The sequence below is a fragment of the Ovis canadensis genome, chromosome 20, assembly GCF_042477335.2.
Source record: "Ovis canadensis isolate MfBH-ARS-UI-01 breed Bighorn chromosome 20, ARS-UI_OviCan_v2, whole genome shotgun sequence".
Taxonomy (NCBI): domain Eukaryota; kingdom Metazoa; phylum Chordata; class Mammalia; order Artiodactyla; family Bovidae; genus Ovis; species Ovis canadensis.
In genome coordinates, this window is record NC_091264.1 from 23,608,405 (window position 1) to 23,624,418 (window position 16,014).

Consider the following 16,014-nt stretch of genomic DNA (forward strand, 5'->3'; position numbering starts at 1 on the left):
CTCTCCACTCCACAAAGTCAAACACTATGAGCCAATAAAAGTTGAAAAAACAGCATTTCAAATTATTTCCCAGTAGTCACAGGCTTTTCAAATGTTCTGCTTGTATATAACAAGAAACAGGAAACACCGCTTCTCTATCGAACAGTTCTGAGATACCATAGGGAGCCTTCTGGTTGCTATGTTACATATGTAAGAGCATACAACCTTTTTTTTTTGGAAGGACAGGGAACACAATACAGGAATTAGGATAGAAAGACACAGATTCTTAAAATAAAGTTCACTGTTTCATTTTCCATGTTTTTATCTCAAAATAAAACAAGATCAAGAAGGATTACAATAAATTCTTGATGGGTTTGACTTAAGGCTGAGATAATCAAGAAACAGCTTTGCAACCATGATCCTTGGTACCACATTAAGACATCTAGATGTTCAAAACACTATCTTAAATGAAGGTGAATAAAATCAAATATGCTGTTGAAAGGTTGTTGTTGAATCACGACGCCAGGATTCTTGGCCCCCGGGGGAGAAGAATTCAATCCGGGGCCAGAGACGAGGCTTGATCGCTCAGAGCTTTTGTGTAATAAAGTTTCATTAAAGTATAAAGGAGATAGAGAAAGCTTCTGACATAGGCATCAGAAGGGGGTAGAAAGAGTACCCCCTTGTTAGTATTAGCAATGAGTTTATATACAATCCAATGAATCCAAAGAATGTCTGGAGGTTGTAAAGACCTCACCAGACCTACTCCCATAATTTACATTTTAAGATAACAGAATTAGCCAGAAGGTTTAATCCAGAGACTGTCCTCAGGCAGAATACATTGTTGTTATATAATCCTTGTAAAGAGCAGGTCTACTCCCATAATTTACAGAATTAGCCAGAAGGTTTAATCCAGAGACTGTCCTCAGGCATAACACACTGTTGTTACATAATCCTAAGGAATGTAGAGAAGGAAAAAAAACGTTTGTCCTTTCTTCCTCCTTGAGAATTCCAGTCCTCTCTCTCCTTGGGGACCCCTAGACTTATCAACCTGCCTAGGAAATGACTCTCTCACTGTGAAATGTCTATATAAGACAGTGTATCAAAAAATGTGAGGGAATTCTATCCTGGTGATCCAGGGGTTAAAACCGTACATTCAGTGCAGGAGGTATGGGTTCGATCCCTGGCTGGGGAACTGAGATATCACAAGCTGCACGGGGAGCACAGGCCAAAACAAAAGCCTGAAGAATTGCAGCAAGGTACAAGGAGGTTTAAAGTGACATCACTAAGAATCTCCCAAGATTGTGCGTTTGTGTGGCGGAACAACAGATGGCCAGAGCCTGAAGGCGCAGAGGAGAAGCGAGGTGTAAGGACACAGGCGATGAGGTCTGAGAACAGGTTTTTTTTTTTTTAAAGCTAGGTCTGTGCCAAAGGTTAATACCTACAGAAACTTTATAGATTATATGCTAGAAATGGAGATGGATATGGACCTTGCCCAGACATGAGGCAGCAGACAGAAGGAACTGGCATTTGACCACACTCTGTCGCCGGCCACATTTCTCTAAAGGCAGAAGGTACCCATCTCTGTCACCCTTGAAGAGAATACAGCTGCAGCTATGCACATAATTTTTCCGTTTCTGTTTTCAGATGTTCTATATCTTTGTGATAACACTCTTGGTTTGCCTGAGGTGACAATGGGTGAAAGAGATGGAAATTTAACAGCTGCACAGAAGACAGAACAGTTTCAGATCCAGCTTCTCTTTCTTCCCTGTCAGCCAGCAGTTTCACCTTTCCCATTGAATTAACAAGAAAGAATAGCTCTGAAAATCACACAAAGAACTGCTTTTCCTTTTTATTCCAGAGAGAACATCACATGGCTGGCTCACACAAGCCTCTACTAGAGATGCACTGGGACCAAGGCCCGTGGCCAGCCCTGGGACAAAGCCTCGTCCTTCCAGCCCTTTGAGGGATCACTCCAGCAGGACTTTTAAGAAAACTGAAAAATGAAGGCAAGTTTCCAAAAGGGAAGCGTTCAGTCCTTTAAAATGTGGTGATTGGTAATGACTCAAGTGCTACAGATTGATCTGTTTCTGAGATTCAGGCAATATGCTAAAAATTTTAAGCTGGGTTGAACCAAGTTTCAGAGCAGGTTGAGTTTTACCGTACCTAAGACTGACTTAATAACCTCATTACATTCACGTTTATTCAGAAAGTTTTCCTAGGAACAAATATATGTTTAATGCAGAAAACTTGATAATCTAAGAGCTAACCCAGTGATAACCACTGTGAACATCTGGTGGACATTCTTTCAAGGCATTATGAGTATGGGTGCTAAGACTACATGTTTTGGATTCAAATTTCACATTGAGCACATCTAGCCGGGCACAGTTAGTTTGCACAAATTACTCAATCTCACTTTTTTCTCACCTATAAAATGTAGATGATAATAGTTACTACCTCATCAGGTATGGTGAAAAAAATGAGGCAACAAATGCGAAATGCTTAAACAGAGCTTGGCACCTGCAATGTTGTTCTCTCTACACAAGTAAATACATATTTATTCTTCACTAAGTGGTTTTCTATCATAAACACTGATTCATAACCTACTTTAATCTCTAGGGAATTTGCTGCAAATATTTCCCTGTGTTAATAAATGTATTATTACACACACAGAACCGCTGGTCCAGTTGCTGCAGGCACTACTTAAGCACAGGCTGCAATGCTTTTAAAGCACATGACCTTGCCATTCTGAGCTCAGTTAGAGGAATAAGAAATCAGTCATCTTCAAATGGCTAGAAATGGATGTGACCTGGCAACTACGCCTGAAGATTGTAACCAATCAAGTCCTCTTCTCAGGAAAGCTGAGTGTGAGACACACAGAGTGAGTCAACAGACAGGTCAGTGGCACACAAGGCAGGGAAAGCAGCGAACAAGAAGTGGCAAGCAGGGCCAAGCCTGGGAGGAGCTCAGAACGGCAGCGCCTCCACAGCAGAAGAGAGGGGTGGCAACCAGGCTCAAGAGCTGCCCTGCGCCCCCACCGTCCATCCAGCCACTGTGAGAAGGCCTGCCTGGGCATCAGGACCTAAGTTTCCAGCTCTGCACAGTCTGACTGGGCAGCGGCTGTGATACTGTCATATTCTTGTCTCTCAGCTAACCGAGGGACCTGCAGATATATGCCTACTCCTGGCCATCCAAAAGGGCCTACCTCAACCACATTTATGCGGCTGCTCGAGTGGTCACCCCCAAAACTGTAGCACTTCCTTTCTTAAGCATTTGTTATGTGTTAAGCACTGGGGATTAAACAGTGACTGAAAAGGAATAGAATCTGGCTACTCAGAATGTAAAGTCTAGCACAGAAGACACCTAGACAAGTGACATGAATAAAACATGATAAAGATGATGCTGGATAGGGTCTTCCCGGTGGTCTGGCAGTTAAGACTCCGTCTTCCAATGCAGGGCACAGGTTTGATCCCTGGTCAGGGAACTAAGATTCCACATGCTGCATGGTGAGGGAAAAAAAAATGCTAGAAATACACTGCAATGGAAACACACAGGGAGAACAAGACAGAATCACAAAGACTGCAGGGAAGAAGACCTTCAGGGCGAAGCACAAAATCAGCCCGGTGTGCCGGATACTTCAGATGGCTCACTCAATACCCACCACCGCCCAGGTGGACTGCACGTGACCATTCATCTTTGCTTAATCACAGCCCTTCTATTTTTTGGCATGTAGAATCCTAGTTTCCTGACCAGGGCTCAAACCCATGTCCCCTGCAGTGTCTTAACCACAGAGCCACCAGGGAAGTCCAGTGAAGTGGCAGTCCTGACCGAGCTATAGTAACTGGACCAGTTTTTCCTTTCAGGACACTCTGAATCCTGGCCTCATTTAACAGGAAAGGTGAAGGAGGCCAGACCTATTTTATGATTTTATAATGTTTAAAATGATTCGGCTTATTTGATGGTAACCTCAACTATGAAAGTATAATTGAATACCTTATTTCTGACTGGTAATTTTAAGTTGAAAATCTTAGTAAATTTATGTATACTATGGCAGTGGTCCCCAACCTTTCTGGCATCAGGGACTGTTTTCATGGAAGACAATTTTCCATGAACCAGGAGCAGGGGAATTAGGGGGGTGGGGGGCGGGTTGGGATGGTTTAAGAACATAACATTTATTACACACTTTATTTCCATCATTATTACATCAGCTCCACCTCAGATTATCAGGCATTACATACATCCCAGAGGTTAGGGACCTCCGCACTGTGGCACTATTTAAGACTCATCTTAGCTATAAGTTTAACACACGACATCCACAGGACTTTACTGATAAGGAGCCTCATAACATTTTCATTTTTTTTCAGTCGGACAACTAAAGTTCTTTAAAAAGCAATCCAGTTAATTAAATTTATAAATGCAATCTGAAACATCTGAAAGTCTTCAATGAACTGGCCTAGGTATTATCCAAAGGTCCCTTAAAAATGACTAGTAAAATCTCCTGTGCTTATAATACAGCCATCAGATGTATAAGCATTAGGATAAGAACTAAGTTTTTGAATGTCTGCTTTTACAAAGTTATGACATTTTGAAAACTAAATAAATCCCTGAATAGTGATTTCTGCTTACAAAACTACCCTTCAAGAACAATCAAAAACATCTACCTACATCCTCACTGATTCCAAGTTTTATTCTCTGTTAGCAGTCATAGAATTGGAAAAGTCAGCCCCCACATTTTATTTTGATGTAAGCCACTGAAATGCTTGCCTCTACCTACCGAAGGCTGGTATGCCATTCCCAGGAAGCAAAAGGGTGACTGCACATTCTTTCCAGCTCCCTCACTGCAGTCCCTTTTGCAAGCATCTAGTTTTCTACACTTTAGCTGCACTTGCATAGCCGAGGGACATTTCCACCGTGGTACTCAAAACAATCATAGTAGCAGCTGACACAACCTTTCCTGAGAAAGATGCCAAATCCAGATGTGCTCTACAGAGGTAAAGCTGTCAGCTCGTCTCCCCACAACTTCTAAAACCAAGTAGCAAGGTTTGCCCAAGGTCTCGGAATTTTTTCCTTCCTCTCTATTCTAGAACCATCAGTCTATTTCAGGTCTTCCAACAACCTGTGAATCTAAAGAGCTGCAATAACTCTGTCAAACATCACTTTTGCCTTGGGTGCCTGGGAACCCACAGGAGCCAACTGGATTGAAATCGAAACTATGCAGCTTAGGTCCACCAGCTGGCCCTACCACACTTAGTCGAACCTTTGAGATCCTCCAGAAAGAACTCTGGTAATTTTCAACTGGGGTATTTCTTCAGGATTTTTATGTTCCATTTATCATAGAAGCTTGTATTAATTACTTTCTATTCACCCAGCTGTGTACTAGGCACAAGAAGGGAGGATTTAAAATAGGAAACATAATCTTAGTCCTCAGAGGTTACAATATAGTTATAGATACTCAAATATATGATAAAATAATAGTGTCACAAGCCAACATAACTGCAGGACTTCAGAGCAAGGAAAGAATTCCTTGGGTATTCTAAAGTGAAATTAGTCTAAGAAGACTTCAGCAAGGGCTAGACCCAAAAGAAAGGCAGAACTCAGACCTTTTCTAAGCTCTGTTTCGTATGTTCTTAGAATCAGTCTTAAGTCCCTTCTGGAACAAGGAGATGGACCTATAAAAAGCACTATGTGGCCAAGGCAAGCAAATGGGGCTGGTGAAACTTACACTACTGAGTCAGGACTCCTAGACGAGATAACATAAGCAGAGCAGAGCGTGGTGTTGCCACAAGAGGCTATGGAGAAACATTAGTTCCTTCCTCCTGGTTTTGAACTGCAATTTGTTTCTCAGATTCACCAACAAAACTATAAGCCCTTGAAGGAAGAGCACCAAGATCTGACTTCTGACTGTTAATTTTAGAGTATCCAGTAACATACACTGGGCATGGCCCAAGAACTCAAAACATACATGGTATCATGTTACCAAATAAAAAAGAAGATACTGCTGTCTCTCAAGCTGCACCTTTAACAGCTTCTAGCAAACTGAACTTCTGCTTTAGCCACTGCTCTACTGCCAGGACCCAGGGAGCAAAGGAGAACAAACGCTACCTTCGTCTCAAGCAAAGATTAACGAGAATAAGCTGCTTATATCAATACTGCCTACTTCTCTTATTTCTTAGGGCTGATGAACTATCTGATTTTCAATCTTCTGCCACAGGTAACAGAGGCAGAACAGGCAGAGACCCAAGGGCAATCGGAAAGCGCTGTCTGGTGTAACAGCGCACAGTCACTACTATGATCACCCCTTGCAGAGAGAGCCTGGTGAATACCACCATGTCACAACCTCATCGCCTCTCTGATCAAGGAGGCATGCGGTGAGTGCTAAGCGCTTCCTCTCTGCGCCCCTGAGTCTGTTCACGCAGTGAGTGGTGATAAAGTAAAGAACTACAGGGCCATGATGGATGCACGGTGCAGCCACACTGTTCTCAGCGCGTACCTCCTCACAGACTTCTCGGACTGCGGCCACGCCCGGCTCCTCCTCCGGCTCCATGCCCCCTCCAGGGACGATCCACCGGTCTGGATGACGACTGCTGCTCACAAGTAGCACCTGAAAGTCAAAGGTCACGTGGGCCATTAAAACTCAAAAAGCCACACTCACACAAATTTAGAGTTTAAACGCCACACAAATAAAAGTACCTAGGACCCATTCTTTGTTGATAGCTCTCCAAATCACTTTAAGGTAGCTTCCATTTCTGTTTGAAAAAGCAGACACTGTGTCTAGTAACAGCAGAAGGGCATCTGACCCAGTGGCCATTAGGTGTACCCCTCAGATTCTCAGTCACTTGCCCTGTAGACCCTTTCCTTTGTTCCCTTCTCTTTAGCCCTCTGAACACGCAACTGACAAAAACACTCAAAACAAACAAAACAGAGACTTTCACTGATGCACTGATGAGCTTGTGAGCACTGTGAAGAGCTGGCCCTGGCCCCACAGTCCCAACCTTCCCTCCAAGGTTCTCAGTCCTGTGTTTCCCAGTTCCTGATTCGTCTGACGGCCATAGGCTGACACTATTCACAACCCAAAGCTCTAAGCGTGTGCTGAGAACCTGATGCTGTCACCAACATGAGGACTAGGAAGATTTCTTGTTGTCATGCTTTCAGCTGAGGTAAAACTGGAATTCTTTTACTAGGAACCTTTTTATCAAGAAATGACACTTAATGGCCATCGCTAAAACGTATATAAACAGGGCTTCCTTGCTGGCTCAGTGGTAAAGAGACCTGGGTTTGATCCCCGATCTGGGAAGATCCCACATGCCAAGGAGCAACTAAGCCCATGCGGCCACAACTACTGAAGCCCTTGCGCTCTAGAGCACGTGCCCGGCACCAAGAGAAGTCGCTGCAATGAGAAGTCTGCACACCACAACCAGAGAGGAGCCCCTGCACTCTGCAACTAGAGAAAAGACTATATGCAGCAACAAAGGCCTAGCGCAACCAAAAAAATTTTTAATAATAAATAACTAAATGCTGAAGAAGATGTGGAGAAAAGGGAGCTCTCCTACACAATCGGTGGGAATGTAAATTAGGGCAGCCACTAGGGAAAAGAGTATGGAGGCACCTTAAAAAACTAAAAGCAGTGTTGCCATGTGATAATCCAGCAATCCCACTCTTGGCATGCACTCAGACAAAACTACACCTCGAAAAGACACACGCACCCCTATGCGCACAGCAGCACTATTTACACTAGCCAAGACACGGAAGCAACCTAAACGCCCATCCACAGAGGAATGGACAAAGAGGACGCAGGGTGTGTGCGCGCGTGTGTATACATTTACACGCAGACAGTGGAATGGTATTCAGTCCTAAAAGAAGAATGAAATAATGCCATTCGTGTGACATGGACGGACCCAAGATTATCACACTAAGCGAAGTACGTCAGAGAAAGGAAGACAGATACCATATGGTATCACTTGTATGTGGAACCTAAAATATGACAAAAATGAACCTATCAGAAGCAGACTCACAGATACAGAAAATAGACTTGTGGTTGTGTGGGGTGGGGGCGGGGGGTCATCGGTGTTGGAGGGGAGGATTAGGAGTTTGGGATTAGCAAATGCAAACTATTATATATAGGGTGGATAAACAACAAGGTCCTACTGTAGAGCACAGGAAACTATATTCAATATCCTGTGATAAACCATAACGGAAAAGAATATGCATATGTGTAACTGAGCCACTTTGCTGTACAGCAGAAACTAACACAACGCTGTAAGTGAAATTAATTTTCAAAAAAAGAAGTGAAAAGAACCAAACAAACGCAAAATACTGATACAGAACATAGGTTACTAATTCAAACTTAAGCAGAATTCCAGTCATGGTTAAAATAAAATCTAGAACTTCCCTAGTTCCTTTTCCTTAACCCTCTCTAGGACAGATGTTAAACAAAGTTAGCTTTACTCCTCATTTGGAGATGGAGTTGAGTTGGTATTATTTCCAGAACTAAAGGAATCTTCAACTGCTCCCTAAACAATCTCTTTCTGGTGATGTCTTCTGAGCCTCAGGCCCTATTCCAAACTATATCCTCCATCTGCCCTGCCAGGCCCCAGCACTCGCCTCCTACTCTGCTGCCACCTCTGCTGCCTGAAAGAAACCACTCCTTCCTCTCTGGCCCTCCTGGGCCCCGAGACCAACTGCCAGGTAACTCCTCCAGTCATTCCCTCTCTCCCATTTAAGCTCTCTGCAACCATCAGCCCTTGGAAACGACCTTTTTCTTCATCTTTAATCCCTTTCCTCCGGTCATGATAAGATTCTCCTGATGCTGCTCTACAAAATCTGTGATCTGCAGACAGAGGGGATCACAAGCTATAAGAGGGAAATCCATGAATCCGTATACAGTCACAGCCCATGGACTGAGAAAATACTGTCTTAAATTCACAAGCACTATTTTTTTTTTAATGTATATAAACTCTACTTTAAGTAAAACAACATGGAATAACTTAAAATAATATAAAATTGGGACTTCTCTGGCAGTCCAGCTGTTAAGACTCTGCACTTCCACTGCAAGGGACACAGGTTTGATCCCTAGTTGGGGAATTAAGATCCCAAGAGCCACAAGGAACAGCCAAAAGAAAAAGAAAAAAGAAAAGAAAACCTGTAATAGTTCTTGGTTGGTGTGTATGTATGTTTAATCAAAGGAAGTTAAAAGTACAACGTGAGGGAATTCCCTGGTGGCGCAGTGGTTAGGGCTCAGGTTCAATCCCTGGTCAGGTAATAAAGATTCTGCAAGCCTTGCAGCATGGCCAAAAGAAGAACGGTAGTACGAGAGGATGGGAGGAGGGAGGGCGGAAGGGAGGAAGTACCATGTGGCAGTTTACAAAATTATGCTTTTAAATGAGTCCTCACTGGACGCTTACTTCACATTATATACAAAAATTAACTCCAAATGGACCAACACCCTAAACCCAAGAGCTAAACCTACAAACAGGGATAAAGCTTAATGATCCTGGCTTTGCTAAGACAGGCCAAATCCTTAAGACATGACAACAAAAACCTGAGATACAAAACAAAAAATGGATGAGCTGGACGTCATCAAAATTACAATCTTCTGTGCATCAAAGGACATTATCAAGAAGGTGAAAAGATGATCTACAGAATGGGAGAAAATTCGTGGAAATTATCTGATAAGGGTCCGGTATCCAAAATATACAAGCAACTCTTACAACTCAAGGAAAAAATGACCAACAGCATTTCTCCAAAGAAGATATACAAAGAGTCAACAAGCACGTGAAAAGATGTGATCAACATCATTAGTCGCTAGAGAAGTACAAAGTAAACTCATCAGGAGACACCACTTTACACCCACTAGTATGGTTATAATTTTTAAAGTAACAAGTACTGACAAGGATGCAGAGGACTGGAATCTTCATACACTGCTGGTAGGAATGTCACAGTTTAGGCGCTGCGGAAAACGGGTGGTTTCTCCAAAAGTTAACCATGAAATTACCATCTCATCTAGCAATTCCGCTCCCAGGTATATACCACACCCCAAAGAACGGAAAATAGGTGCTCTAACCCTCAGACACAAATGCTCATGGCAGTATTATTCATAATAACTGAACGGTAGAAATAACTCAAATGTCCATCAATGCATGAGTGGATAAACAAAATGTGGCATGTACATAAAAAGATTAGTTTCCAGTCATAAAGAGGAATAACATTCTGATAAACGTTACACAGTGGATGAACCTTGACAACATTACGGTTAAGTGAAAGCCAAACTCAAAAAAAAGTCACGTCATGTATAATTCCATTTATATAAAATATGCAGAATAGGTAAATACACAGAGACAGAAAGCAGACTGGTGGATGCAAATCACAGCAATTTTTTAAAAGCTTAAATAGTGCCACCACTCGATCAGAGTCTACACTCCAGAGGAATGGCCTTCCAGAAGGCTATCCTTAGTTTCATTATTATATCAAATCATTCCCATAAAAGAAAAAGGGGATCACTGCCATACCCATTCTCCTCAAAAACTGTGGCCAATCATACATTTTGAAAAATTTGATTAAAAAATAAACCCAAATATAAGCACATTTATTAACTCAAGCCAAAAGTTAAAAAAAAAAAGTCCTCCAAAGACTCTTTAGATAATGTCATAACTATTTAATCTGCAAGGGAGATTTCAGAAGGAAAAGTAGAAAAAAGGGTTAATCCTTCACTGATTTGGTATATAAATAACATGTAGTCTTTCTTCCTACAGTTCTCCCACTTCTTGGCAAAGTGTTTACCAGCCATTCTAAACCTAATCTTTTGTTTCAAAGGCTGACTAGGGCCATCCAATTAGGTTTCAGTTGAAATGAAAGAACTTTATAGAGACATTTCAAAGTTAAAGCAATGAAAAAGAAACTACCACAGAGTATAATTTAATTTCTAAATATCAATCAACGTGAAATATTAGCTAGTAAATCCAGCCAGTGTGATTGCTTTTTACATTCAAAGCACGACTCTATGAGGTAAGACTACATGTAACATTGAGGCTGGAGAAAGCCAGCCACATTACTTTGTAGTTATTCTTCAAAGCAAACACTATTACCAGCAAATAGTTCTTCTCCTCAGAAAGTTTCCTTGACAACCCATTGAAAATTTATTGCAAAAACTGAAAACAAAATATCCTTTATTTTCGCTAGAGACTTTACTTCTTCCTGCCTTACAATAAGTGGTGTTTTGCTCAGTAAATTCTTATTCTGAAGCTTGACTTTTAAATACAAATTATCTAAAATGAAATTAAATGGCAAAGCTCCTAAAAGATTCTGAAAATGACGCTCTAAGGAAAAAAAAATTGCCATTTATTCAACAAATATTCATTAAGCACTGTAAGGAGCCAGGAACTGGAGATGCAGATTAGAACCTCTGCAATTCTGAGGCAGATCAAAGTGGGGAACTGGCCAACCAAGTATCAGACCTTTTGCGAAGCTCTCTGCATGGAGACAAGTGATATTCAGGCAGAAATGGATAAACAAACCCACAGAACACACCCACCCATATATGAATTCTTGGATTCATGACAACTTAGTATCCTCAAGGACACAGAAAAAAATCAGTGTTGATTAGGGTCAAGTGTGCAGTGAAAAAATATAGAAATGGGTGGGAATGATAAACCTAATCTGGAGAGATTTACATAAAGGGCTGCAGCTAAAAAAACAGTAATGTTTTATTTCTTAAGTTTTAAATTGCTTAATAGAAATTTCCAAAAGAATATAATACAGTGAGAGGAGTGCTTTGGTTGAGGTATGCAGAGAAAATCACAACCACACTGAAGTCAGGTTGCAGGGAGATGGTAGGAGGTGGTAAGGGGAAGATTCTTAAAGGAAGTGATCTGAGTTGAATTCAAGTTGAAGAAGGACACTTGGGGCTTCCCTGGTGGCTCAGTGGTAAAGGATCCACCCGCCAACACGGGAGACACGGGCTTGATCCCCAATCTGGAAAGATCCCGCGGAGCAGCTAAGCCCGGCACCACAGCTACTGAGGTTGTGCTCGAGAGCCCAGCAGCCACAACTGCTGCAGCCCCAGACCCCCTGCTCCACAATAAGAGCTACAACGAGAAGCCCACCCAAGGCAATTACAGAAAAACTTGTGCAGCAACCAAGACCCAGTAGAACCAAAACTAAATAAAACAAACAAATCTGGAAAAAAAAGGACACTCATTCAACAACAACAAAAACCACCAGAAGCCTACCATACGGCTTTGTGCTTAGGATACAAAGCAAGGCAGATACAGGTCCAGCTCTTGAGAAATTCGAAGGTCAACACGAAGTCAGGTGACTGCTTACATTTCAGTGACTACACATCATAACGCTCAGTAAATATTTCACGCTCTTGCCTACAGTATCCAGCCTCCTTTTGCTGTTAGGTGGGACCATCTGACTAGTTTTGCATAATAAAATACGAGCAGAAAAGACATGTGTCACTTTTGGGCTGGGACAGGGAGAAGCCAGTGCAGTATCTCTCCTCCTCTGTCACAGTGTCCAAGAATGTGGTGAGTTCCAGTCGGTGTAGATGCAAGCCTGAGCCCCTTGAACAGGAGAGAGTTCCTGTGTGGAGCAGAGCCTTTGAAAGCCCATGGCTGACAGGCAACATAATCTAGTAGATCCTGATTAATGGTATGAAAGGTCAGTGAAAGGTCTAAGGACCGGTGCAGTTGATTGCCTCACACCCAATCCTAAAGTACAGCCCCTGATCCATATATAGAGGTGGCCAAAAAATGTCTGATGAGCAAATGAAAGAATGGACCAGTAACTAAGGAAACAAACAACTGCTTTTAAAAAAAGGAATGCAGAGAGCATATAGATGAGGTTAGAGAGGTTGAACAAAAAGGCAGGGTCTAGTTATAAAGAGTTTGGACTGAAACCTGAAGATAATAAGTAAGTCACTGAGGCCCTTAGAACAAGGAAATGACATAATCCAATTTGGGTTTTAGAAAGATCACTCTGACTTGGGCTGGATATGGGCAAACCTGGTAAGAGAATTCACTTCTGCAGTTAATTCAGGCTGAGAAAGAAGGAGTATCAAAGTGGGGGTTGAAAGGAAGTGACACATTTCCAGAAATACAGAAGGAAGAGTCCACAGGGCCAGTGACTGACAGGATGTGGGCCAGAGAATGTGAAACGTGGGGTGGAGGCAGGAACCACAAGGAAACTGTCCTCTGAACATGAATTTGAGGGTTCAATGAGACATCTAATGGATAATTCGAGAGGATAATCATATAAGTGTTGGACTGGATCTAAAAAAGAGGGAAAGAGAGATTTGAGAAACAATGTTCTCAGTCTTTTCCAGCCAGGATGAGACTAATGCCAGGCAGCTCTAGCTGGAGAAGCTATCCATATTCCCTCCATCGTCCACTCCCTTTGGCCTCTGCTAAGTTTCCTTTCGCACAGCCAATAACATAGCAGGGGTAGATTTGTGTTAGGTTCAGTTCAGTTCAGCCGCTCAGTCGTGTCCGACTCTCTGCGATCCCGTGGACTGCAGCACACCAGGCTTCCCTGTCTATCAACAACTCCCAGAGCTTACTCTAACTCATGTCCATTGAGTCAGTGATGCCATCAAATCATCTCACCCTCTGTCGTCCCCTTCTCCTCCAGCTTCCAATCCCTCCCAGCATCAGGGTCTTTTCCAATGAGTCAGTTCTTCGCATCAGGTGGCCAAAGTATTGGAGTTTCAGCTTTAGCATCAATCCTTCCAATGAATATTCAGGACTGATTTCCTTTAGGATGGACTGGTTGGACCTCCTCGCAATCCAAAGGACTCTCAAGAGTCTTCTCCAACACCACAGTTCTAAAGCATCAATTCTTCGGTGCTCAGCCTTCTTCACGGTCCAACTCTCACATCCATACATGACCACTGGAAAAACCATAGCCTTGACTAGACGGACCTTAGTCGGCAAAGTAATGTCTCTGCTTTTTAATATGCTGTCTAGGTTGGTCATAACTTTTCTTTCAAGGAGTAAGCGTCTTTTAATTTCATGGCTGCAGTCACCATCTGCAGTGATTTTGAAACCCCAAAACATAAAGTCTCTCACTGTTTCCATTGTGTCCCCATCTATTTGCCATGAAGTGTTGGGACTGGATGCCATGATCTTACTTTTCTGAATGCTGAGTTTTAAGTCAACTTTTTCACTCTCCTCTTTCACTTTCGTCAAGAGGCTCTTTAGTTCTTCTTCATTTTGCCATAAGGGTGGTGTCATCTGCATATCTGAGGTTATTGATATTTCTCCTGGCAATCTTGATTCCAGCTTGTGCTTCATTCAGCCTGGCATTTTGCATAATGTACTCTGCATAAAAGTTAAATAAGCAGGATGACAATATACAGCCTTGATGTACTCCTTTTCCAAACTGGAGCTAGTCTGTTTACTCCATGTCCAGTTCTAACTGTTGCTTTTTGACTTGCATACAGATTTCTCAGGGTGCAGGTAGGGTGGTCTGGTATTCCCATCTCTTTCAGAATTTTCCATAGTTTGTTGTGATCCACAGAGCCAAAGGCTTTGGCATAATCAATAAAACAGAAGTAGATTTTTTCTGGAACTCTCATGTGTTTTCAATGATCCAGTGGATGTTGGCTATTTGATCTCTGGTGGTTCTGCCTTTTCTAAATCCTATTCCATGTTAAAGTTCTAGACATTTTTTTTTTTTTTTGGCCACACTGCATGGCTTCTGGGATCTTAGTTCCCCGACCAAGAATGAAACCCGGGTTTTCAACAATGGAAAAAGCACTCTATATGCTCCGTAAAAGCAGAATCCTAACCATTACTGGACTGCCAGGGAATTCCCTGGAAATAATTTTCTTAAAAAAAAAAAAAATCAATTATCTATGGTGATAATCTACAACATGGAAAATCCTGATTGGCAAGCTATATATTTTAGATGTATTACTAATTTCCAGAAAACTGCAGGCAATAATGCACTTAATATAATTTCCAACAACGTGATGCCCCTGGCATTTGACAGCCCCTCAACGTCATTACTACCAGACAGCTCTGCTGGTTGCCCAGATGGCACAAGGGCTGCACCCTATCAAATCCGTGACATGCCCTGCAAACTGCTTCTACAGTCAAGCCCATTCTAACCATTCATGTGTCCCTTCATAAAAATAAGATCAACATAATAGTGAATGTATATCACGAGAAACACTGGGCTGAAGGAAGCACAGGCTGGAATCAAGATTGCTGGGAGAAATATCAATAACCTCAGATATGCAGACGACACCACCCTTATAGCATAAAGTGAAGAAGAACTAAAGAGCCTCTTGATGAAGGTGGAAGAGGAGAGTGAAAAGGTTGGCTTAAAACTCAACATTCAGAAAACTAGATCATGGCATCCAGTCCCAACACTTCATGGCAAATAAATAGGGAAACAGTGGCTGACTTTTATTTTTCTGGGCTCCAAAATCACTGCAGATGGTGACTGCAGCCATGATATTAAAAGACGCTTGGTACTTGGAAGGAAAGTTATGACCAACCTAGACAGCGTATTAAAAAGCAGAGACATTACTTTGCCTACAAAGGTCCGTCTAGTCAAGGCTATGATTTTTCCAGTGGTCATGTATGGATGTGAGAGTTGGACTGTGAAGAAAGCTGAGGGCCGAAGAATTGATGCTTTTATAAGCTGTGGTGTTGGAGAAGACTCTTGAGAGTCCCTTGGACTGCAAGGAGATCCAACCAGTCCATCCGAAAGGAGAGATCAGTCCTGGGTGTTCACTGGAAGGACTCATGCTGAAGCTGAAACTCCAATACTTTGGCCACATGATGCAAAGAGCTGACTCATTTGAAAAGACCCTGATGATGGGAAAGATTGAAGGCAGGAGGAAAAGGGGACAACAGAGGATGAGATGGTTGGATGGCATCACTGACTCAATGGACACGGGTTTGGGTGAACTCCAGGAGCTGGTGATGGACAGGGAGGCCTAGCGTGCTGTAGTTCATGGGGTCAAAAAGAGTCAGACATGACTGAACGACTGAACTGAACTGAATAGTGAATGTTTTCTGTACTTGGATTCCA

The 16,014-nt window shown here is 42.4% G+C and overlaps 1 protein-coding gene and 1 long non-coding RNA gene across 4 annotated transcripts in view; one reads left to right on the forward strand and one right to left on the reverse strand.

Annotated features, from left to right (window-relative positions):
• Window positions 1-16,014, reverse strand: part of NUDT3 (nudix hydrolase 3) — a 108,871-nt gene that overhangs the window by 37,392 nt on the left and 55,465 nt on the right. The window contains exon 2 of the mRNA XM_069564138.1: window positions 6,467-6,577. Coding sequence (XP_069420239.1) covers window positions 6,467-6,577 — 111 coding nt within the window. The remainder of the gene's footprint in view (window positions 1-6,466; window positions 6,578-16,014) is intronic.
• Window positions 1-16,014, forward strand: part of LOC138425812 (uncharacterized) — a 37,319-nt gene that overhangs the window by 2,679 nt on the left and 18,626 nt on the right. Inside the window, exons 2-3 of one of the 3 annotated variants that reach the window (XR_011251411.1) lie at window positions 1,838-1,985; window positions 6,188-6,676. This is a non-coding gene — a long non-coding RNA (uncharacterized lncRNA). Of the gene's footprint in view, window positions 1-1,837; window positions 2,649-6,187; window positions 6,677-16,014 lie in introns of those variants that run through there. The other 2 variants (XR_011251409.1, XR_011251410.1) reach the window with 2 other exon arrangements.